General features: G+C 43.9%; 1 protein-coding gene across 11 annotated transcripts in view; it reads left to right on the top strand.

The window, feature by feature from the left end:
* Nucleotides 1–23,758, top strand: part of JARID2 (jumonji and AT-rich interaction domain containing 2) — a 242,564-nt gene that overhangs the window by 124,907 nt on the left and 93,899 nt on the right. For 9 of the 11 annotated variants that reach the window (XR_007479888.1, XM_033434865.2, XM_049716354.1 and 6 more), the window contains one exon: nucleotides 20,904–21,045. The exons of 1 other annotated variant lie outside the window; for it this stretch is intronic. Coding sequence is in view for 6 of the 10 variants with exons in the window: in XM_033434865.2 (XP_033290756.1) it covers nucleotides 20,904–21,045 (142 nt within the window). In the remaining 4 variants the exon portion in view is untranslated. Of the gene's footprint in view, nucleotides 1–12,258; nucleotides 12,429–20,903; nucleotides 21,046–23,758 lie in introns of those variants that run through there. One more of the 11 variants, XM_049716353.1, reaches the window with a different exon arrangement.

Here is a 23,758-nt window from a genome sequence, read left to right as displayed (position 1 = left end):
AGGGCAAACAAGGTGTTTCTTAGGCCCTAAGGGCTTGGGAGGGGATTGGCAATTGAGATGGCCTAGGAAGGATGGTTCTAGGCTTGAGTTTGGAAAAATCATGGGATTATTTGAAGTTGAGGGAATCCTATTTGTTATACGTTAATTCATCTTATTTGCTTGAATATTATGCTGTAAATGTAATTTAGAGCAGTGCTTTCCAATTATTTTAAATTCTCAACCTGTATGGAAGGGGAAGGCCCTGTGGCATTCACCAGATAGGGCTGCAGTCAGCCCGAAGTAGCTTGCCCACGCATGGAATTTATCTGTGTTCATTCTTGTAACTGATAATGCCACCCACCTCCTTCTACTTGGAGAAAGGCCTCATGTGTTTTCTAAATCTTGCCCATTTCATGATTTGAGTTCTGTGATATGTATATTTATGGAGTTTACAATTACTGTCAGATTTACCACAATGGACTAGTGCAGTTTTGCTTTGCTTCTGAATTTCTTAGATCCCGTTCCCCCAAATTTAGAGGACCTTTTATCTTAGCTTCTGGAAATAACCTGTTGTTACTTGAGCCTTCTACCGTGTATATTTAAAGCCAGAAGAGTGATTAACTGGGTAGGCTTTGGGGAAATTGCCCTGCAGTCCACACATCCCTTCATGTAGAATGCGTTAGTTAATCTCCCTGCTGCCAGATCTCGTCTATCCTTCCAGCTTTCTCCATGGCCTTCAGGGTCCTCCTGCAGAGTCCCCAGATTTGGCTTCCTCATAATTTCTTCCCGAAAGATTGTAAAACAGTACGGGTCTCGTGTTCCAGGAGGTTTGGGGACAGTGAAGGAAATGTGAGCTATTTCATAACCGTAGCCGTGCCTCTCAAGGGGAGGAGCGGCCAGTGTCAGCCCAGCCTGTCAGCCAGGCTGCCCCTGTGGTGTGCCAGGGAAAGCTCTAGGGCCCCCTGTCCCTGACGTCCCGGGACCCAGGCCCCCTCTCTCTGCGCCGTCCCCTGACCTGCCGCCCGTGTTCTTGGTTCATTCACACCTTGGATGTCACGAGTCAGCTCCTCGTGCACACAGGGCCTCCTCCCGGCTGCCCTGCCCTTGTCTTCTGGGTTATTCCTTAACCAGGTCTGCACTTCCCTTTGGCAGGTAGGTGGGCATCCTGGTCACACTTGGCACCTGGTCTTGATGACAGGGGACGCCATCTGGGCTCGAGACTCGCAGGCCAGCTTGCAGTGCTGTCTGAAGCGGCGGTTTCCTTCCAGGTTTTCACGGCTCTGCCTTCTGATGCGTGAAGGCAGCTCAAGGTCTCCACGTCGGAAACATTTAACTGTTACTTCTGACATTCTCCTTCCTTCCCGTACGATTGGGGTGTTCGTGAAAGGGACTCATTGAATCCATGTTTTGAAAGTTGCATCCTACCCTCTAGACGGTTGATGAATCCTCTTCAGACACCATCAGGGCGGGTGACATGCCAGTGGAAATATTGCAGAGTATTCCATTTTGGCATGCAGGGGGCCTACTCATTTCTAGTGGGATCTGCACTGCAAATTGCCTAACCTCTACCCTAGTGGCTTTATCCCGTCTCACGCAGTCCTTGACCTGACTTCAGACAACCAGTACTGTTTGAAAAGGGCCTTTCCAGTCGACTCGGTTGGAAAGCGTTACAGTTGTAAAGGGTGAGCTGGAAGCCTCTCCGCTGGCACTTTGAGTCCCTCAGAGGAATATATTGGCACACACTCCACTCTCCGCCTGAACCCTCCTTATAAATCGAGAAGCCAAGCGTTAGGAAGCACAGGGCCAGGTCAAAGTGTGTGTGTGTGTGTGTGTGTGTGTGTGTGTGTGTGTGTGTGTGTGTGTGTGTGTGTGTGTGTGTGTGTGTGTGTGTGTGTGTGTTTGGGGTGGGGGCACGTCATCATCCAAGCTGAGAGAGCCAACTGGTTCCTGATAACAGTCCCGTTTCCTTCCCCCTTCTCCCCACATTTTGATGTTTATCTTCCTGCCACTGAAAATAGAAGTGTCTAGTGAATGCAATTTACAGTGTGTTTCTATTTTTTTTTCTGGAGAGCCTTTTCTGCAGAAGATGCAAATAGCTTTTTTTGTTGTTGTTTTTTCCTTCTCTTTTACAATTTAAATAAGAAGGAAAGTGCTGGGCTGCTTTATTCAACAAGTGTTACACCTTTTAAGGAAAGTTGCCTTTTTTCATTATTGGCTTTTTTTCTGTGGTTTCAGGGGACAAGGTGCTGAGATAAGAGGCGGGAGCTTGCCGTTGATTTATTAGCCTGTTTGTTACCATCTGTCTGCCTCGCACTTCAGTCTGTTGATGGAAAGCCCGATGTGAACGTGCCACGGGGCCTGAGAGATATCCATCTTCCTGAGTTGTCTGACTGCAGAGCCTGTATAATCACTTCTACCTAGGCCCTCGCAGGAGTCTGTATTGTGGCGAGTAACCCAAGGGGGCATGGTGGCTTAGTTTCTTCTTCCACCTTGGACACTCCTGCCGCTGCAGACGCAGGTCCTGCAAAGATGCTGTCTTCTAGCAGTGTCCACAGGGTCAGCCATCCCACTCTTGGTGCCTCCCCTCTCCTGGGGTTTCCCTTTATGGAAGAATTCCAAGGGAATAGGTTAAGATTGCCATCAAGTGGCTACTCTTGGTAGTGGAAGGAAGGATACTGGCCACCACCGCGGGCTGACTTGTCACGAATTCTCCTCCAGTGTCTTAGCCCTTTTGTGAAGCAGAATCAAGGTCAAGAGGTGCTTTCCGTCTGAGGAACTGACTGGGTTTTTTTTGGCGGGTGGTGGGCAGAGCGAGCTCAGAACGTCTGCATATTGTATATCCCCAGCGAGAAGGCACCTGTGTGAACCGGAATTACGCCTTCCCGGGTGGACTCTGGAACTGGAGGCAGGCTCAGTTGCACTGGTCTGCGCTCAGGGCCCTGGGGCCGTGAATGCACACGATCGAGAGGCTTCCTGGAGAGAACTGCTGGGCATTCATCCTCCTGCCAGTCCTGGGCCAGGAGGCCAAAGCCCTCCAACTTTTCTCGTGGCAATTGGCAGAGAGGACCATGCTGTCATCCGTGAAAGGATGGCTCCCAGTCCCACCAAGGTGAAAAGAACTAGCAGACCTGATCTGGCCGTTCTGCTTGGCTCCTGCCCGTTGTTTCCCAGCTCTGTAAGTGGAGGAATAATTTCTTTCTCAGAGGTGATTAATGGGATGATTTATTTAAAGTCCTTAGTACCTGGCAGAAAAGAGGCATTCAAAGGGCAGTTGTTATTGAGGTTCTAGGTATACATTACCTAACCACTTCTCATAAAAGCTGTAGCTGTGTCATATAACAGCATACTTAAGGGACTGTATTAAAATCGGTTTGTTTTGTTCCCTGGGTTTGGGTGCCAGCATCCTGTAATTAGACCTCACCCTAGGACTTGGAGAGCAGAAACCCTGACCAAGCTCAAAGGAAGCGATCCCTGTTTAGTTTTCCCCAGCAGGTCATTCCTCAGATGTGTTGGGAAGCCTGCCCTGTAGGAATAGTGAGAGTTTGGTTTGTATGGGTGGGGCACCCCTTCCTGGGCACAGAGCGCTGGATTCTGTAGTCTCTGAGCCAGCACTTGGTACACGAAAGAGGATGGATCTGTGCCAGCTGGGTGGAGGGCGCAGGCCTAAGGCAGGCGGAGGGAGAATGGCTTTGGAGTACATCAGCGGCGACTAAACTTTAGGTCAGGGTCAAGGAAACAGAATTCTTGGGGCCTGTGTATTTTCAGCAGCCTTTTAGAAGTGATAGAGGCTATGTGATGTAACCGTTCACACTGCAATCTGTCAAATTATATTAGCCCCAAATTCTTGGATTCCAGCCATTTAAAGCACTATTGGATGCATCAAAAAATTGATGTGTTGTAATATGCACTGACATTGTCCTATCATTCTAGTTCTGCCGGTAACTGGGTATCGCTGTGAGCAATCATCCCTTCACTGGTTTCCTCCTTAAGTAAAATAAAACTCTGGCCATCCCTTGTCTCACTTGGTTCTGTTTTAGTGATGAGTGATGGCAGGATGTGTTTATGGCAGGCTCGTGTTCTTCCAGCTCGCTCAGTGCCCTGTGTACTGTTGGGTCGGGAAGCATTTGGAGGCTTTTGCAGAGCTTGGAGGGGAGTGGATAGGAGATAATCTAGAGGAAAGGTGTCTATGGTGTGTGCATCCTTCCCCACCCACGCCTCTCCCTGCACACAGGAATGTGGGGTGATGGTTTCTCTCTGGAGGTCTCCTGCATGTATAGGAACAGAGGCAGCAAGCCCAGAGTCCTCTGTTTGTGGGTTTATACCTCTTAGTGCCTATAGCCTCGAGGGCAGCAAGGTGCAGCCTAACTCAGAACAGTTTCGTGTGGCACTTTGTTCGTTGATGCTTGCTGACCTTTCACCCTCAAGCTACAATAGGATCACCTAAAATTGTTTGTGATAAAAGTGCCCCTTTGGTGTAATTGCTTGGCACAGAGAAAGTTTTTCTACAGTTCTTCATTTTCTGAATAAGCTTGTGGCTTTTGAATGGTTCCAACCTCCGTTTTCCCTTCTCCCCTCCTGTAAGAGCTAGACCACTTACACTGTGAGCCATCTGTGCCGCATTGGAGGGGATTTATCAGCTCCCGCTCTGTTCGCCCCTCCTGTCCTTTCACCCTGCTGCCTGAAAAGAAGTTCGGTCTGTCCGACTTGCCCTGTGTACTGGGTCTTAACTCCTAGCAGAGGACAGCACACAGACACGGGCTGCTGCTGGGTCTTGAGACTAAAGGCATGAAAATTCTATAGGTCAGCGCTGGCCAGGAGAGCTCTCTGCGATGATGGAAGTGTTCGTGTCTTTGTCGTCCTGTACGGTAGCCACTAGCCAGTTGTGACTCCTGAGTCCTCGAGACCTAGCTGGTCTGGCTAGTTTTAGTTAATTTTAAAAGCCGCATGTAACTAGAGTCTACAAAATTAGACCATGCAGTTATAGAGACAGGATGAGCATAGTGGTGAAATTCTTCTCTTTTATCCTCATGCTCTATCTTCTGTTGTTGTTTTTGGCTGGAAGTCTTTTTAGATAGTCAGTGTAGTCAATTTCAGAAACATTATTTTGGTATGTTATGTAGAAAAGTCCTGAGAAAGTGAAACAATATTAATATTTGTTTCAAATGCCTTTTAGTGTTTTGGGCAATTTCAGAATACTCTTGCCCATGGTATTAATGTCACAATGTTCATATTATCCTTGCCTTCCATATAGCAGTGTATCACTGGCTCCAAAAATTGTCTACCGTTCTCATGTACCTTATCCAGGTCTTTTTATTAGCACGACATAAGTAATGTTTAAAATAGCTGCTTTTTTTCATTAATTACTTCTTTTGCGTTCAGGTGCTGCTTCTATGACGGCGACACACCTATTTTCCTCTGATACCATTTAAATAATTTTTAAGATTTCCTTTTGGCTTTGTATTTAAAGAAATTCATTTTAATTGTGGAAAATTTGGAAATTTCAGAAAATTATGAAGATTCTGCTGGGGAGAATACCAGTTTTTATTACTAGTTTTATTTTCTCTGGTCTGCTTTCTGTACAGTTATATTTTTTAAGCACAACGTAATTGTTTTATGTGGTGGAATTTTCTACAGTTTAAGTTACATTGTAAGTCTTTCCTCATGTTACTAAGTGTTTGAAAATGTGATTTTTAAAAATCATGTGTAATGTTAAAAAAATTGCGTTCCATGTTTAGCATTAGTCTACATGATACTTTTAAGGAAAATACCATGAAGAATATACACAAAATTGTTAATAGTGATTGATGTAATTTCACCTTATAAAAAAGATAGGAGGATTATAGTTTTGGTTTTTATTTGAAATTGTTAGTAACAAAATGAGTTTATCAAAATTAGCAGGGTATAAAAGGTAAATAAATACTTTGAGGAAGACACAGAACAGCTTTACATGTAGAAATAAATTATTGGCTCCATTTCTTTTAAAAAATCATTTAGGGGTTTAATATGTATAAAACATAATGTGAAGGTTAGTAAGTATCAAATTTATGAGAGCTCTAATTTTATTTCACCTGAAAACTTGAAGGTTATTTCTCAATAATTCCTAATTTTGATCGGTGAATGCCAGGAAACCAGTGTATTATAGATTACACAAGGCATTCCTAGCAAAATACTTTTAAGCACAAAGAGATAATTATTTGAAACATTTTTCTCTCTAGGAAGAAAGCAGGGATGGGATGCCTTTGAAAGCTTGGTAAATTGTAGAATGAGGCCCCCCCAAGGCAATAAGAGCGCTTCAGGCTTATGAAGGCCCTGAGATGGCCTCAAGAAACAACTTATGCTTTCGACAGCATTTATTAGGCCTCAACCACTTTCTCTAGGCTTATGCTGTTTCGAGGGTTATTAAGATGAGCAAGACTAAATCCTCTTGGTCAGTCCCCTGACAGTCAGGTATTAGAGATTGAATAGCACCTGCAGAGCAGGGGGTGTGTGTCACTAAAGGCTGACCAGGCAGAGGACCAGGAACTTTCTGGGCAGACAGAGGAGAGAGTCTGCCAAAAGAGGGAGCGCCATATGCAAGGATGCTAAGGCTTGAGAGCTCAAGGAATGCTGAGAACGTGTCATTTGCCACACATGCCCTCAAGCCAGCTACCCCAGAGCCTCATGGACTATTGTGGGGTGTTGCCAGGTTTGAAGACTAAAGCACTGATATCCAGTCTATTGCATGGCTCAGAAAGCTGATGTAGGAGACCTCTCTCTCTCTCTTTAAATAAAGATAGAATTTAAACCAGTAAAAGGAGCAACAAAATAATAAAGACGAACTGTGTCGAAATCCTTGCACATAAATTCTTGTCTCTCCATTTACTTTCTTAGTACTACTTTCTAGAAGTGAAATTGCTGAAGTAAAGACTTCAAAAAATTGGCATCCATTTATCAATCTTTTACCATACTTGCAGTGTATGGACCATATAGGCTTTGTCAAAGTTAGATTTGAAAAGGGGATCAACTGCTCTTCAGTTGTGACCTGAGTCTGCTCTTGGTTCCAGTACTTTTCAAACATAGTTTTCCATTATTCTTTATTCTGAAGTAGGTAACATGGCCATGTTGGAATTCTTGTTGAATTTTACTTAATATTATGGCAATTCATTTTCAAAATCACAGTGTTGATAATCTTCTTTAACTTGGCATCATTTCTCTGTTTACCTTTTGAAATCCATTATCTGAATCATTTAAAACATATATTTAAAGCTAAAGTATATGTTATCTTCTATTTGTTTTTATAATCAAATAATTAAAAGTATATATTAAACAAAAAATTGTATTTCATTAGCACCAAAGTTTTATGAAGGCATATAGGTAGGCCTTCATAAAGCGCTCGTCATGTGCCATTGGTACTTCAATGTATGTGTAATTACTTTTTTTTTTTTTGGCTGTGTTGGGTCTTCGTTGCTGCACATGGGCTTTTCTCTAGCTGTGGCTAGCGGGGGCTACTCTTCGTTGTGGTGCGCAGGCTTCTCATTGTGGTGGCTTCTCTTGTTTCAGAGCGTGGGCTCTAGGCGCATGGGCTTCAGTAGTTGCAGCATGCGGACTCAGTAGTTGTGGCTCGTGGGCTATAGAGCGCAGGGTCAGTAGTTGTGGTGCACAGGCTTTGTTGCTCCGCGGCATGTGGGATCTTCCTGGACCAGGGCTCGAACCCGTGTCCCCTGCATTGGCAGGCGGATTCTTAACCACTGTGCCACCAGCGAAGTCCCAACATATGTATAATTATGTTAATGTCTTAAAACCACTGTTTTCCTTATGCCTATTTAACAAATAAGGAAACTGACAGAGACACAGAAGGCTTTCAGTGATTCTCCGTAAGTTCAAATAGTTCACAGGGAGTAAAACTAGGATTAGAAGCAGGCAACCCTGTCCAAATTACAGTATGTGCACTGTGAACCACTAAGGTTCTTAGTGGCTTAGTAGATGTTTACCAAATAAACCAGTTTTCTTCTTTTTCTAAATTAAAAAAATCTGATGAGACATTTTTTCTGATAGCTTATTAATTTGAACTTCCTGGTTTAATTGTAGTGCCATTTCATTGGTATTAGTGACTAAGTCCATAGCAACCAAGTTTGTTTCACTAGTTAATACACAGTCACCCAGCCCAGATCTCCCTTCTGTGTTCTTGTAATTATTGGTATTATTTTATAATTGAACATTGTGGCCTTGAAGTCACATAGGCTGTAGGGCCAGCCACATGCATTATACAGTTGAGTGCTGTTGGCGCTTCAGGAATTACCAAGGCCTCTTGGAAAGGGTTCAAGCCAGACTCTGTATGTACTTAATTCTGCTTGGTATATTGCCAGTGTCTTAAATTTTATTTAAATACATACATTTTTAACAATATTTATTATTAGTATGATGGTTCTGTAGTTTTGGAAGTCAGATATTAGCACAGTGGATCATATTGGCTTATTTTTAAAAATGATAATTTAGGTGATATGATCAATATACCATGTAATTCAGCCCAAATAACAGAGAAATATCTTTGAGAACATAGCTAATGCAGGGCACTCATTAAAATCCTCTATTTCCTCGACTTCCTAGACTCCACAACCTTTTATGCCTTTCTCTCACACAGGGCAACCCACGCTACCCTGTCCCTCCTTTTTAAGTATTTTTGGTAAATTGCTGTTCATAGCACTTAACTCACATGTTAAGGTGCCTCCTTCGTATGCAGTAGCTTGTATAGGTAGCAGGGAACTGGAGAGCTTTTGGAGGCTGCTCTTGGGTGGTAAGAAGTACTCCAGGATTTGCCCTAGCTCTGGCAGGCTTGTCTTTCCTTTACGAGGTGGATCCCAGCCCTCAACATGGGCTGACTTCCTTGATTGGATATATGAGTAAAACAAGGTCTTAATTCTTCTGAGGCAGCAGGTTCTTTAATTAATCAACACAGGGTACTATTAGATATCTAAATTTGATTAAGGCTAGCAAAATGCTGAATGCAGCTGGTGGGCTGCTGGAGTTGGCCCAGCTCAGAGGTAATGACATGGTAGTGCACGTAGGTGGGTCTTTGATTCTAAAGCTCTTAGCAGCAGAAATAGGTCCTCAGATGTCCTGGTGCTGAGGTGATAATTAGGTGGATGATGGCCATGTACCTGGCTGGCTGCAGAGCATTTCTTTGGATAGGACATCCTTCCTGAAATTCTGTTCTGTTCTGAAGTAGCAATTGGAGTGACTTGTACTCTGGAGTCTTGAGTAATAAGAGGTCCTTATATTTAAACATTTGGAGATTCAGTGGTACCTTGCTGGTGCACTAGCAAAAGCTGAGTCCTGAAACCAGTTTGCCACTAACTTATAAATTTGAGTATTTGTGTATCCAAGGATTTCTAGTAATTCCACTCCTAGGTATGTATCCCAGGGAAACTCTAGTGCATGCTTTCCAGGGGACAAGCAGAAGGATGTTTGCAGCATGGTTAATGATAGCAACAAATAGACAAAACTTTAGACGAACAAGAGAATCAAAATAAATAATATACTATTCAGGCATGCATATTTGTGCTGTAACTTAAACAATAATGAAATGGGGGGGGGGAAGCACAATAGATAATGTTTTAGTGATTGGGTTTGCAGATATTCTTTGTATTATTAAAAATTAAATAAAATGGGGGTAGATGGAGTTGCTAGTATTTGGGGAGTCTTGTCTTCATTTGAGAATTGAGACTTGCTCTGATCTTTGGATGTTGAAACTTAGCTGGTGATGCTGTCAGTCATATTATCTTTGAACAAGAAACAGTCCTTGCCAAGTCTCCTTTTCTGCCCTCCCCTCTTCTCAGAATTTAAATATTGAAAGTTGTGTTGCTGTTCTTAAACTGAACCTAGTTCTCAGTGTTGTTGTGTGTCTCCCAGAGGGTGCTGGTGCTTTTAGTCTGTCTGGTGCTGAAGATACGTTCCCTCTTTGGTAAACCGACGTTTGATGTAAACAGTCCAAAAACTACGGAAGTTCACAGGCAAGAGTTTTCCAGTTCCCCTTCCTGATCCAGCAGCAGAGCACAGGCCAGCGTTGACGCTAAGCCTGTCTTTTAGGGAATACTGAATGCATGGTCACATGCTGATGATGGTTTTGGAAGTTAAGAGCAGCCTGGGGCCAACATCCTGTTATGCCTTATCTTTTTGAATTTAAACACCTTGTTACTTTTTTAGTTGATGGGAAGAGGAAGCAGCAGTGAAGCCAGGGAGAATAGAGATATGGAAAGAGCACAGAGCCCTTGTTGCCATGGCTGTGTCGGATTGGTCAGAGGTGGAGATGTTAAGGATGACCAGTATCCCATTCATGACCCTCAAGCTTCATTTCTGGCTGGTTGTTTATGTCTTATGGTTTGCAGTTCCTTACTAACCTTTTCTCAGGATTACTATACATCCAAATATCTGTCTCATACCCTCTTTCCAGTTCTCCCTTTTGGGTGCTTCTGGTTAGTAAAGGCACTTAAAGACAAGTCCCAGTAGAAAGAAGAGGGAAAAGCCAAATAGTCATCCCTTAAATGTCCTTTAATTGACTGTGCATGACTTATGCTGCAGTGGGACACATGCCAAACAGTTGTTCACCATCATAGGAATATATTGCACTGGAGAGAACGGAATGAGGGTCTGTTCTGGGCTCACACTGGCCATGTAATGATTGGAGAGGCTTTTCCAAGCCTGTATCCTACAGCGATTTGTGCCATGACATTGTTCTGGTGTGTTAGCTTACCTCTGTCCCCAGAGACCTCAGGGTTCATAGATGGCCTTCTGCTTGTTGAGAACTTATAAGGAACTAATACTGTGACCTTGGTTAAGAACCAGGCCTGAATAAGCCTTCGTTTACTCATCTGTAGAGTGAAGGGTTGTACTAGATTATCTCTTAAGGCCCTACCTATATTTTGGTTTTAAAGTGGTGGAAATCAAGTAGAGGTTAGGGAAGACCATCACCTGCCTCCTGATAGTTTTTGCTTGAAAGTGAGGCAGCTGGAGATGCCATGGTCATTTAGGAAACAGGAACCAGCAGTAGTGGACAGAGTAGTCACTGGCCCTGTGAAGAGGACAGGTCTGCTTTCAGGGTTTTTTGAATTCTAAATAGCTTCACCTGTGTGAAGCCCAGAAGGGGCTCATTCAGTAGTTAAATAACAACAACAACAAGCTAAAAGTAAGAGTAAGGGGGCATTCTCTCCCCAGTTCCCTTGGATGAGCCTGTGAGTGGAGCTTTCAATACCATGTGGGTTCTCTGAGGGTGTTGCCACCATCTTTTTTCCCCTCTGGAGAGGCATAAAGAGGAGAATGTGGGCTGGTGTTCAGAGCATGTGTTTTGGACATGATAATTGCCAGCTGAAGTTCTAAAGCTTCAGGAGAATTGACTTTAACAATCAAAAAGCTTATGACATATGAAAGGAGATGCGAGCTCCAGTTATCTGAGGCCAGGGAGCTGGCCAGCCCCGCTGGAATCTTGCCTTTTTCATCCCTCTCGGCAGCTGCCAGGCCACAGAGCCCGTTTTGTAAAAGATCCTCAAGAAGCAATGAGGGAAAAGAGCTTCTGTTTTATTAGATTAGATGAATTTATGTGTCTGGGGGAGGGGTGTCTGTGCGCTTGTGGTGGGGAGGGCAGCGGTGGCCCATGCAGTCATCACTGAAGTGATGAAGCACCCTGGTAACAGGAATGGGAGGCAGGGGGCGGGCGGGCTGGAGAAGGAGCATGTGGAAAGAGATTTCTGCAGAGTCTGTCTGGAGAGCTGCCCAGGTTTCCCAGCCAAAAAAACAAATAAAAATAAATAAAAGGCAAGTGCTGAATGACACAGATTATGATATTAAAAAGGGATGCCATTGAAAATGTGCCATGGACCCCGCTGCCGGGCTTGGGGGGGGAGTGTGTGCACGAGGGGGGCAGTCTGGCACACTGGGCACACAGAAGTGTGGACAATTGAACTGCTCCCGTCCAAAGTGGCGCGCCGCCGGCCCACACCCCATGTCAGAAATTCTAAGATAAGGATTTGTCTGCATTGCAGGTTGAGGAAATTGCAGGATGAAAAGCAAGTCCATCTTTTCCTTTTTCTCATTCTAATTTACCAGGAAGGAAAAAAGCCCCAGACCCCTCCTCTTTGGTGTTAGATTCCCTCCCAGCCACATAAATAACCTCCTCTCCCTGACGCCTCCCCTCCCCCAGGCCCCTGCGCCGCTCGCCTGGCTGTCCTATTGCCGCGTGGAATCTGCACCGCCGGAATCTGCACTGCCGCCTGCTCATTACGTACAGGGGAGGATTGTTGACAAGTGCTCTGGAGCCTGCCTCGCTGCGCTCTTGCGCTCTCCCTCCCTCCCTCCTCCCTTCCTCTGTCCTTCTTCCTCTCTGTCTCTCTGCAATGATCCGGCTCTGAGGATGGCTGCTCCACGGGTCTGTCAGGTGCAGTTTTTGGTGGCTTATCTTGAGGAACCTGGGATAGAAGGTCTGTTCCTATAAATAAAATAAAAATCAAATAGCTGTAGATTTGTTTCAGGCTGCTGTGGCTTTTGTTGGAGAAATAGGCCTTTTGTGGGTTTCCCTATTGGGGTCCTGATTAAATCCATTATGGATGGCAAGGTGCCATATATATACATGAGAGTATGTAAAAAGTGTTGCGATTTGCCTAATATTAATATTCTTTCAGCTTTGGTATCCTCCCTAGGGGCAACGGTGGCTCCTGCAAAGGTACTGTGGAAATTTACAAGAGAGAATTAATGTCGCTCGTAAAGCATTAAGCTCTGTTGACCATTTTGGCCAAATCTTCAGTTTTAGGCTTGTACGAGTTTAGACCTTTCTCTGGAGATTGAACACCATCCAGCTATGGCTGGTCCCTTTATTTTATTGCCAATTTATGTGATCATTTCCCAGCATTTAAAAATAGATGTTTCATTAAAGTTAACTAGTTCATCCCCACCATAGCTTTGGTTTCCTTTATAAACAGCATGCATGGTTTTCATTTCCTGTCATACTTTCCTTCTCCACCTCTTCTTTCCTTGAAAGATGGAGGAAACTGAGGCATGTCAGCAGAGACCGAGTGATTCTAGGTTAGACCTTAAAGCTTTGAACTTTGAGTGCTCTCATTTCTGCTCCCATATTTTGTGCATTGATCCATGTTTGTATTACTAAATAGAGACACAGGTGAGTTTTAGCAGCCATCAATTTTAGGTGCCTCAAATCTTTGCAGATTGTGTGGCCGCGTTCCTGGAGTTCTGCTTTCTGTACTGTTTCCTTTAGATTTCAGCACGGGAACGAAGGCGGCTTTGGGAGGCTGTAGGCCTCTCTGAGCTTGCTTGCTGCCAGCAGGTTTTTTTTTTTTTTCTTTTGGACTTTGAATAGCCCACTTAATGCTTTACTATATTCATCTGAGAAGTGGGTGTGTAGTTGACTTGTCTGTATGTGAGGGGGGTACTGAGTGCACTGGGACACTTATGAACAGAACAGTTGAGGACTTGCATGCAGTCCATTTTATGGGCTTAGGGAATAAAGGCAGCCAGAGAGGTTTTTTGGGGTAAGGATGTGGCTGTTTACTTCTCTGTGAATTATGATGTTAGGACACAAAGTGTTTGGAGTTGTGCCCATTTATCATTACCGACTTGTGCACAAACTAATAACTTTATGAGATTTGTTGATTTGTGTTAAAGCCAGCTTTGTTTAACTTTGTAGAGACTTGCTAATACTGGAGAACCGGTTTTTTTTGGTAACTTACTTTTGGTGGGGTAAATGTAATATGAAGCTTTAGAGATAACTCTCTCTCTGTCTCTCTCTCTCCCCCTCTCCCTCCTTCCATACACACACACACTCACACCTACACTCACAACCACACACACACACACTTCAATTATTTACAGGTAGAATGTCACTATCTGGGAACATGCACCGCATATGGAAAATGTCCCCTTGAGAAGCACAAATTCCATGATTTATAAAACCAGATTTTGGCATGTCAGCTTATCTGAACAGAAGACTTTGGACATGCTGGTCTTGTTTGTCTATCTAAAAGAATTTCTATAAAAATGCGCAGGGTTCCTGTCCACTGTGTCTGCCTCTTAAGTTCCCGGGCTCCGCAGTAAGTGGTCCATTGTTCTGCAGCTCATTTCCACACCAGCCTAAGCACAACATCGACTTTAATCACTTCTGTATGTGGAAAGCAGTTTTCGACCTCTGGGGGGCTCGGAACTGGGCCGCCTGTCCAGCAAATACTTTTACTTACCTGATAGAGACTTGAGTTTCATGTTTTAGGGGATTCCAAGATGCGTGCTTTTGATGGACGGTCATAATTAGGTTGACTGGTTTGCCAGCATAAGGTACTGGGATGGGGCATGGACCTAGAGGAGGTACGACGTGGGATAGAGGGTTTAGGGTAATTGGATTTAGGTAGAACTTCTCATTGTAGAGCAATGTGGGTGCTTATATTTTAGTAATCACTACTGCTCAAGCTACTGTATCTGTTCTGATCGTTATAAAAATCATGTCAAGGATAAAGAATGGGAGGATGCGGGAGAGTATAGGGAGGAAGTGCCTTTGCCCCAAAGCAGCAGAGGAGTTGTGCTAAAATGCACAGCACATTTTGCTCACTGTTGTCATCATCAGAGTTTCAGTAGCTTCTGGGCCCATCCAGAAATCTTTCCTAGAGATTATGGATCCTTCCCATGGAGGGATTTTGTATCCAGTGAAGTTCCGCTGTGGCTCTTCGGTGGTCGTTGTTGGAGCCTCTCCATGAGGAGTGTTTTCTCTCCTTGTGTAACTCCTGGTCAGGACGTGGGGAGGAGAGGTCTTTTGTCTCTTGTTGGTGCTGACCCATTTGGAGTTTAGTAAGAGCAGCGATCTGGTCCCTCTCCCTGTGTGTACTTGTGACCTGTCTGCTGGCTTGTTCCTTTGTGCCTCGAGGTGAGGAAGTGCTTCCTGGGCTAGGGTTCTGTTTGTCTCTTCCTGCTCGTGTCTCTTGAATTTAGTCATTTGCGTGATTCTGAAATAGGAGGAAAGGATGAGGTCAGACATTTTCCTTGCCTGCCCAGTGGCCCAACTTTTCCATGTTATTATCACTGCGTCAGATTTTTTTCTAACATCTGTTCTCAAAAAATCAAGCATGCAAAAGAAGGTTTAGATTACCCAAGAAGGTTTTGTGGGGAAAAAGTCTGGTGGTGGTGAAGGGCTTGTAGGGGATTGTCTGTCTGTCTGTCTATCTACTATCTACTTTCTGGGTGTTAAACTAACAAAAACCTGTGTTGCCCTGTGTCTTGAGGGCTCCTTTGAGGGTTTGTTGGGGCTATGTTTGGACCCCGTTTTCTTGGCTGGAGTGAGAAATCTGCACAGCTGATTTGAGAGCAGACAAAGGGGAGCCCTAGTCTGCCAGGGGCCATCCCCCCGAGGGAAAGGGATAATTATTTTCCATAAGCTGAGGTATTAAACCACGCTCATTTGTGTTTCGTTGACCATGAGTGTGGCAGTGACATCGTGCCTCACGACTGTTACTTGTTCTCAGCCACCTTAGCGTTCTGAGACGGGAAAGGGTGTCAGTGGACCGGCCTGGGCTTAGCTTTGCGGACCCTTCTGCACTGCTCACCCCCTTTCCTGGACCCTGCAATCGATCCAGAAGCTCAGCTGCTGACCCGAGTATGTACAGTTGGGTTTAAACTACATATTCATGTTGACCCCGTGAAGCTGGCCCGAGCCAGAATTTCCCTGGCATCCACATGCAAAAAGCAAACAATCCAATTTTTCTTTCAAAATTTGAGTGAAAATAGGCTTTATTTTCTACTAGTAGTGGCAGCAAACTTGACCTTCTGAATACCTCAGAGAGGGTCCTACCTCAACCAAGGGGCTGCTTTTATAATTTTTCTCTCAACTCAAAGTGCAGCAGCCAGCCACCTCCATCCTCCAACACACACACACACACACACACACACACACACGCACGCACGCACGCGCACACACACACACACACACACACACACTGCTGCAGCCGCAAATGAAAGCTCTCTTTGGATGCTTGACTGTTTAATATGTAATGTGATACCTTGTCTCGCGGTGACAGGGTGACAGACGGGCATTGGCTCTATAATACAGAATTACCTTTTGTGCATCTCTTCTGCAACAAAGCCAGATACACGGACTCTCCCTAATATGCTAATACGTTTGGTTGCTCCAGATGTTTTGGAAGCTCGGGAACAGCTTCAAAGGTCCCCTTGTTTTCCTTTCTCTTTAACCCTTCTTTTGTGAAATAAGGGCATTAGATTTTCCTTCAGTTTTGTATTCCACCACGTACGTGTAGCTGATGGGAGGACTGGCGAAACTTCTTTGTGTCTAAAACAGAAAATTGTAAGCACTGCCCATTCTCGTCCCCCTTTTCAGATGTTAGGAAAGAATTTCCTTCTCTGTGCACATTTCTGTTCTGAAATCTGTAGCTCTCATCATCACTTAGCTGAAGGACTCTTTGGCCTCATTTGTGTTTTAAATTTCCCAGCCCCCGTTACGTTAAGGCCAGGGGGAGATGTTCATGCACATCTCCAGCCCCCCCGGAACAGGACTGCTCCTTCCTCTTTGCTGCTGCCGCTCCAGGCTTAGGAAGAACCAGTTCGGGTATGTTGCATTGAAAGCCTTTTAGTTGCTTGCTCATTTGGGAGATGAGGGTCCAGAGCTCCTGAATTTTGTTTCCTTGGGGTTCTCAGCTCGTGAGCATGGGCACTGCCCTTGTGGTGGCCTGTGGCACGCCGCCCCGTCAGCTGACGGTGACTCGCCGAGCGCTGCCTTTACCGCAGTGATTTGGAATTTCCAGCTCATATTTATTGCTCTTGTGAAAGACAATGGATGTGGTTTAATTTAAGTTCAACCTACTGAATATTAATAGAGGAGAACGAATGCTCGTGTGGGGAGGCGGGCTTTGGGCCATCGCGTCTCCTCTGTTTAACCTCCTTCCCCCGACAAAGGTTTGTGTTGATGGTGGGCTTGGGCGAGGGTGGGAAGATAAAGCCAGTTGGTGTGTTTGGAGGAGAGGATGCCGTTTGATTATTTCTCATTGACTAAAAATAATGTAAAAGATCAGTGGCAGGGCTTTGTTCCGTAGGGGAAAGGAAAGGCAGTACTCATTGGCTTGTCTGATGGTCTGATAACGGCTCTTCTGCCCCGTGGTGTCGTGTTCCATCTTGCTGACTTGGCTTTTCTGGACTGGGCACGTGGTACGAGTTGGATGAAAACGTTCAAAATGAAATAGGGTAGCCAGTCCACTGGAGATGTGAATAAGGGGGTGGGCGGTGTGCAGAAAAGAAAAAAGCCCAGGTTTATCCAACCATGGAGACTGTCTAACTAAAAATAAATGTACATTTTCTCTGTGCTGACGTCAGGAGGGGGGTACTCAAATTGAAACAGTTATATGCAGAACAAGTCACCCCCCCCGCCCCCCAGTAAAGGCTGGAAACAGCTGAGGTCTTCTAGTTCACAGAACAGGCAAGCAGTCCCTTTGTGTGGGCCCCTTTTTCCTGATCTGGAAAGTGAATGACAGCCCATCTGTCTTGTAGTTCAGGTAACAGACATTGTTAATCCTTGGAATGGAGGCATCTTTGGTGTTCTTTGAAGATATTAGTCTGATGAGGGCTTGGGACTGTGGACTCAGCACTTTGATTCCTTTTAATGGAGCTCAGTCATGCCTTAGTGTTTCAGAGCATTCTCATCCTTTTGCCTGACATTGAGCTCACATACAGTCAATTAAAATTCCCCCTTTTCATGTAAAACTTGATAATCCAGTTTCCCTGAATTTGTGCTTGGGCAGTTGATTTCTTTTTTTTTTGGAGAAAAGAAACATTATATCCTTGTTCTAGACTGATGCCTCTTAGATATGAACACTTTTTTTCCATCATGCATTACTTTTTAACTGTATTTGTCATTAGCAGGGTCTGATAGCTGTGTGATAAGTTTTAAGCAGCCTTACTTCCTTTCACAAAATTAATGATCCAAGGTGGAAGAATGCCCCAGCAGAACTTTGGTTTTGGGCGCCTTACTGTGAGTGAACTTTGGATTTGGGTGCCCTAACATGAGTTGTATTATGATAGATTGTACAAACATAATTCCTGAGATCTAGTGCACACTTGCCCAGAGCTTTATAGTGTCTTAGGGCAATTAGATCTCTTACTGGCTTGAATCTTGCTTCCCCCTGCAATAGTGGATCTCAAGATGTGGCCCCTAGACCAGCCAAAGCAGAACCAGCATCATCTGGAAATTTGTTAGAAGAGGACACACTGGGGTTATGCCCAGGGCGTAAGTTTGAGGGTCACTACTCTTTACAGTCTACAGAGGTTCTTTTTGTCAGAATGACAAGGGTAGAGCTGTCATTGAATAGCTGAACTTTTCTCTGCTAATTCATTCCTTCACTTACTCACTCATTCACTCATGAGCTGCTTGCTCCCTCAGGAGATGCTTGAGATCTTGTTATGTGCATACCAGAGGGGACAGCAAGTGCTTCCTCCTCAGGTTCACCGAGCAGCGCCTGCTGGCCCTTCTGTTTTCCTCCTTGTTCCAAACACAGCTTCAGACAACCACCTCTTCTTCCTCCTTCACTGTCACCAGCACCACCACTGTTTTTGTTTTTGTTTTTTAGGTGTATTGCACATACCAGCTTTGCTCTCCTCGTTTTGCTGTTGCAGGTTTGCTTGCTGGCTCCAGTGATTCGTATTCACTGCCCTCCCCTATTGGTTACCCTGCAAGTGCAAGATTTCTTCTTTGTACCTACTACTAACTGATACATACAGGAGTATCTCCTCTCACTACTAAAATTTAGGCTTTGTTGGATTTTGCCTGTATCCCCCGTGCCCTGGCATATGGTGGGTGTTAAAAAATGAAGTTATATTTCCTTCCTCCTTTCTTGCTTTATTCTCCTTTAAGTCCTTACATACTATTGAAAAATTTGAATTCAACCAAGAGTACACTTTTATTTTAGAGATAATCCCCCTTAAAAATTAGTTTTATATATGGTTCCATAACCAGAATTTTTATTTTGAATTTACCATCCTTTTCAAGTGTGGTAATTCATCCATTAGCGCCTTTTTTACACATGACTTATATTATGTCCCTGGGCTAGTTTCCTAATCTGCATTTATAAGTATGGTCTGTATCTTCCTACTATTTGGTGGGCTGCTGCGTGGTCATCCCCCCCCCCTCCCCCCACCGCCCATGACATTTCTGCAGTGTGCTAATTTAGTGCTGGTCAATAGAGATGTTACTTCAACCACATATGTAGTGTTAGTTTTCTAGAGCTGCATTACAAAATTTTAAAGAAGCAGGTAAGACTAATTTAAGTGTATTTGACGTAACCTAATAATACATCCGGAATATTTCAAGAATTAATATCAAATTATTAAAGAAATGTTAGTTATAGTGAGTTTTAGATAAGGTTAAATAAAAGTAATAGTTCATCTTCTTACTCACATAGCCATATTTCAAATGCTCAGTAGCTCCCTGTGACTAGCGGTTACCGTAATGGATAGCACTGCTCTCATCTTTGAAATGTTGGCCACACTTCAACCCTTAGACTCATAGATTTCCCTGCAATTATGTCTCCTGTTTGCCTCACAGTGCAAACGCCCCACATTTTCTGTTTCTCTGGGAAGTTGCCTAGTGTTTTCACTTCCATATTGTAGTCATGACTCCCAAAGCCACAAGTCTGAGTGACAGCCATGGGATTTTATTTACTGCATTGTATGAGATTTCCAGCGTTATGTTATTACTCATACCCTGAAATGATGTAAAAATAGATAACTGGGGAAATGCATGCGTAAACAGGCTAAGTCCCAGGGTTTTGTTGCAGTATACTGTGTTCTTCCAGAAAATCTTACCCAATATGTAGAATATTGTGTTCTATATAGTGTTTACTGCAACTAATAGGAACCACTCTTTAAGTGCTTCAACCAAAAAGGGATTTAATACAGGGACGTAAGTGCTTACAAACTTGCTGGAAGGGTTGGGAGAACAAAAATCAAGGGGCCACCCTGCCCTTTTGGCTTCACTTAAAAGCCAAACACCGTGGCTGTGAAAATGCAGACACTTGCTAGCATTTCTGCTGATGCCCAGAGGCTGGTGACTAGACAGTGGAACTGGGGGCCGGTGGCTGTGGACACTTGTGTGGGTACAAGCCCCCCGTTGGTAAAACCTAAATCGTATCCAGAACCCTAGATGCAAGGACATCTGAATGCTAGAAGACCAGGCTTTTATTCAGCTGTGACCCGTTGGCTGGTGGCTCAGCAGCTTCTATGTCACTTCGCGTAGCCCTTTTCCCAGTCTGGGTTACTAGTGGCTCATCCTGGGGCCACCAGACTCCCTCTTCCGCATGGTACCGTGTATGGAGTCGTGGAGAATCCTTATCCTCTGAGACAATCAGATTCCAATACAGTGACTCTGATACAGTGGATTGCTATGAAGAGCAAGTTGTACAGTCAGACCTCTAGTTAAGGACTGATATATGGCCACAAGGTAATGATTGATGCTTTTTCTTGGGTGGCAGGTACTGGTTCCTGAAGGCAATTCCAAAAAGGATTTCAGTGTTTCTAGAGTAAATATTTAGCCCTGGAAGGGTAACTAGTTTGAATCGGTAATACGTGAAGTTTGTTTCTTCCTTTCCACTCCCCAGCCCTGAAAGACGTTGATGCACTTCAGAAAGGATGCTGTAGTGCATTATTACAATCACACATTTCTGCTTGACTTTCTTACTGTTGTAGTTATTTCTTTGGTAGGCATTTCACTCTCGTGTAAGGTCTAAAGTAGGATGAGGTGGGACTTTTTCCCCTCCATTCACAAGGGATATGTACCTTCTAATTCTCTTCTATCCAGATTCTTGTCTGCCCATATCAGCCACTGTGTAGGGTTAACTGTGGTAAAGTGCTGCTTCCTGATGTCATGTATTGAAGTGTTTGTCCCCTTTTTTCACCTGTAGGGCTCCTTGGTAATGGCCAGTCTAAGGGATTAGGACCAGCATCAGAACAGTCAGAGAATGAGAAGGACGATGCATCCCAAGTGTCCTCAACTAGCAACGATGTTAGTTCTTCAGATTTTGAAGAAGGGCCGTCGAGGAAAAGGTTAGTACTCAAGGCTGAAAATATTGCTGCCTTAAACCAGGGACTTCACACTAGGTGCCAGTTTTGTCCGCGTGGGGACAAACTTGGGCCCACTCACCCAATCTCCTGATTTTTTCATAGAGGAGCCAGAATTCTGGAGTTTTGTATCAGATATCCTGGTTTCTAAATATTGTCCACTAATTATTATTAGAGATGAATAAAGCAAAAAAATGCTGTGGACCAGAAGAAAACACTTTCCTGCCATAAAAATTGGCCAAAGAGTTGCCAACTTGTAATTCCTGTCTTTGCTGTTCATTTTAATTGATTTTCATCAGTTGTATTCTTGAGTATATTAGATGGTATTTCACCATTTCTAAAGAGATGTTTCTAAAAATTTGAAGAATTAAATGTGGCGTTTCTGAAAAATTTTTCCCCTTGTCAGGAAAGCAAAATCCACTTGGTGTTAACCAAGTTAGTAGGTGTGAAATCGGTTCTTAAAATTAATTTACCAGCAGGTTTTAAATTTTTTTAAATGACTTTCCTAAATAAGCTTTAGATAGCTTGATCAGGAAGTTGGCTATGGTAGTTTGATAAGAGTTGTGGCTTCATGGTCAGACAGTGACATTATATAATAACGCTTTTAATTGGGTGTTTTAAAAACCCTTTGTTAGTTATCAGCCTTATTTCACGCCTTGTGTTGTCTGCGCGGACCGCCACCTCCCTTAGAGTTTATATTTCATTTCATTCCTTTTCTGCTCTCATACTCAGTGTTTTCCTGGATGACAAGATTAATTACTTTTTCTTAGAATCTGTTTTTTGGAGAGGTTTGGGAAAGGGGGGAAAAATAACTCCTGGTCTGGACTTCGTTGTTTGCCCTTTCTATATACAGAATTACAGTTACTTTTCAGAAACCATCTAGTTGTGTATATCTAATGAAGAACTGAATATGGTGGCAAATTAAGAGGAAGGGAGAAGAGTGGCCATGTGTGGATACTTAAAATCCTTAACAGAACTGTACTTTAGATCTGAAATTTGAGATGCATAGCTCCAAGCCTTTATTTTCCTCTGTCACACAGTGTCTTCAGTTAGAATACCCATGGTATAGAGTCTGTATTAACTTCCATCCTCTTTTTCCCTCAATCCTCGGCACTGTGTCTTAGAAGGTGTCATTGGATTTGTTAGTACAATTAGCACGCGTATGTAAGAAGTATCTCTGCCAGTGTACTGGACTTTGTATGTTACTCTGTTTAAAAACATTTGGCTGAGTGTCTCAGTGTAAGCCTTTAATGTTTCAGATGCTCTGTGACAAACATTCACTCTGCCCCAGTTTGAAAAGTGCACCGTCACAAGAGGGAGAGTTAAAGGGTGTGTAAGAAAAACCACATTAGTAAACATACTGGAATGTGTAATAATACTCTCCATGTTTCCAAACATGGGTGGGGGGGTCATGCATCATCTTTCATCTGTTTTTGAGGAACAAAAGTCTGTGACTGTGGTTGGAAATGACAGTACCCATCCTTCAGCTACATGGCCGTCCATCACCCTCACCTCTGGTGAGGTCGGTCAGCATGGGGGTATGATGACAAAGGCCATTAGGCTTCATTCTCTTGGGGTGGGTGTGGGGAGCCCTTTGTCCCTGGCTCCTAGTGCCTTTCTCAGATGGCAGTGCTGCCGGCTTCCTCTTTGCACGGGACTGTGGTCCTGTGTGGCAGCTGTGTGCAAATCAGTCAATTAACTTTAATTCTCCAGGGCAGTGAAAAAGAGAAACTTTGTTTAGGGGAACTTAGGGAAAACTTAACGCATTGCTAATCTGCTTTAATTATTAGTGTGCCAAGTACCTTGTTTTACTGAATTACGGATTCATGACAGCATTTTGGGGAGTTACGATCACAGTCTACTATCAGGGACATATAGTGTAGATTAAGGCTTTGACAGGTTAGGCTAGATTTAGGGCTGCTCTGGGGTGGCCTGCGTTGCAGAAAGGGGCTACACTACCCATCCGTAAACTACGGTAGTGTAGTTAGGGCATAAATGTCTTGAAGTGTTGCAGGGTACATAGCAAATAGAAAATAATAACTTTTAATAATTTTTGGCTTATTTTGATTCCTTGTTGGTATTTAGCATAAACGTTTAGTATAAATTCTATGGTATGAGCCCTGCCTTGTAAGGGTATGAACTGGAATCTGAATTCCTGGAGCTTTGTCAGTTACCGTCAGACTTCAGTGCTCAACCTTCCTTCATGTTACATGTAACGTACCTTTTCTAAGAAGCTGACGAGTGTGCTGTCTCTGCTGATTCCAAGCCAAGCCCAGAGTAACTACCTAAAGTGGTGATTTTGAAATGTCGCTGAAGCGACATTGAACTGATTGTTGACTAGATCTTACTCTTTATCTAGCGTCTAAAATTCCCATAAATATGCACGAGAAGAGCATGTTTTATGATGCACCACTTGCATTCTCTTTTGGCATTTAGACTTTCTATGTGAGAACACTGAGTCCTAAAATTCCAGTCATGATTTATGTATTTGTTTTGGAAAATGCTCTCTCTCTCACCCTCTCTCTCACTCTCTCACTCTCTCTCTCTCTCTCTCTCTCTCTCTCTCTCTCTCTCTCTCTCTCACTCTCTCTCCCTCTCCCTCTCCCTCTCCCCTCCCCCCTCTCTCTTTAGAATGATACGAATTGCTAGCTATTTTTGTACAGTTAATTGCTCTTTCTAGGTGCATGTTTTTAGGATC

The sequence above is a fragment of the Orcinus orca genome, chromosome 10 (genome assembly GCF_937001465.1).
Source record: "Orcinus orca chromosome 10, mOrcOrc1.1, whole genome shotgun sequence".
In the NCBI taxonomy this organism is placed as follows: domain Eukaryota; kingdom Metazoa; phylum Chordata; class Mammalia; order Artiodactyla; family Delphinidae; genus Orcinus; species Orcinus orca.
Note: the sequence above shows the minus strand (reverse complement) of the source record. Positions and strands in the feature narration are given on the sequence as shown.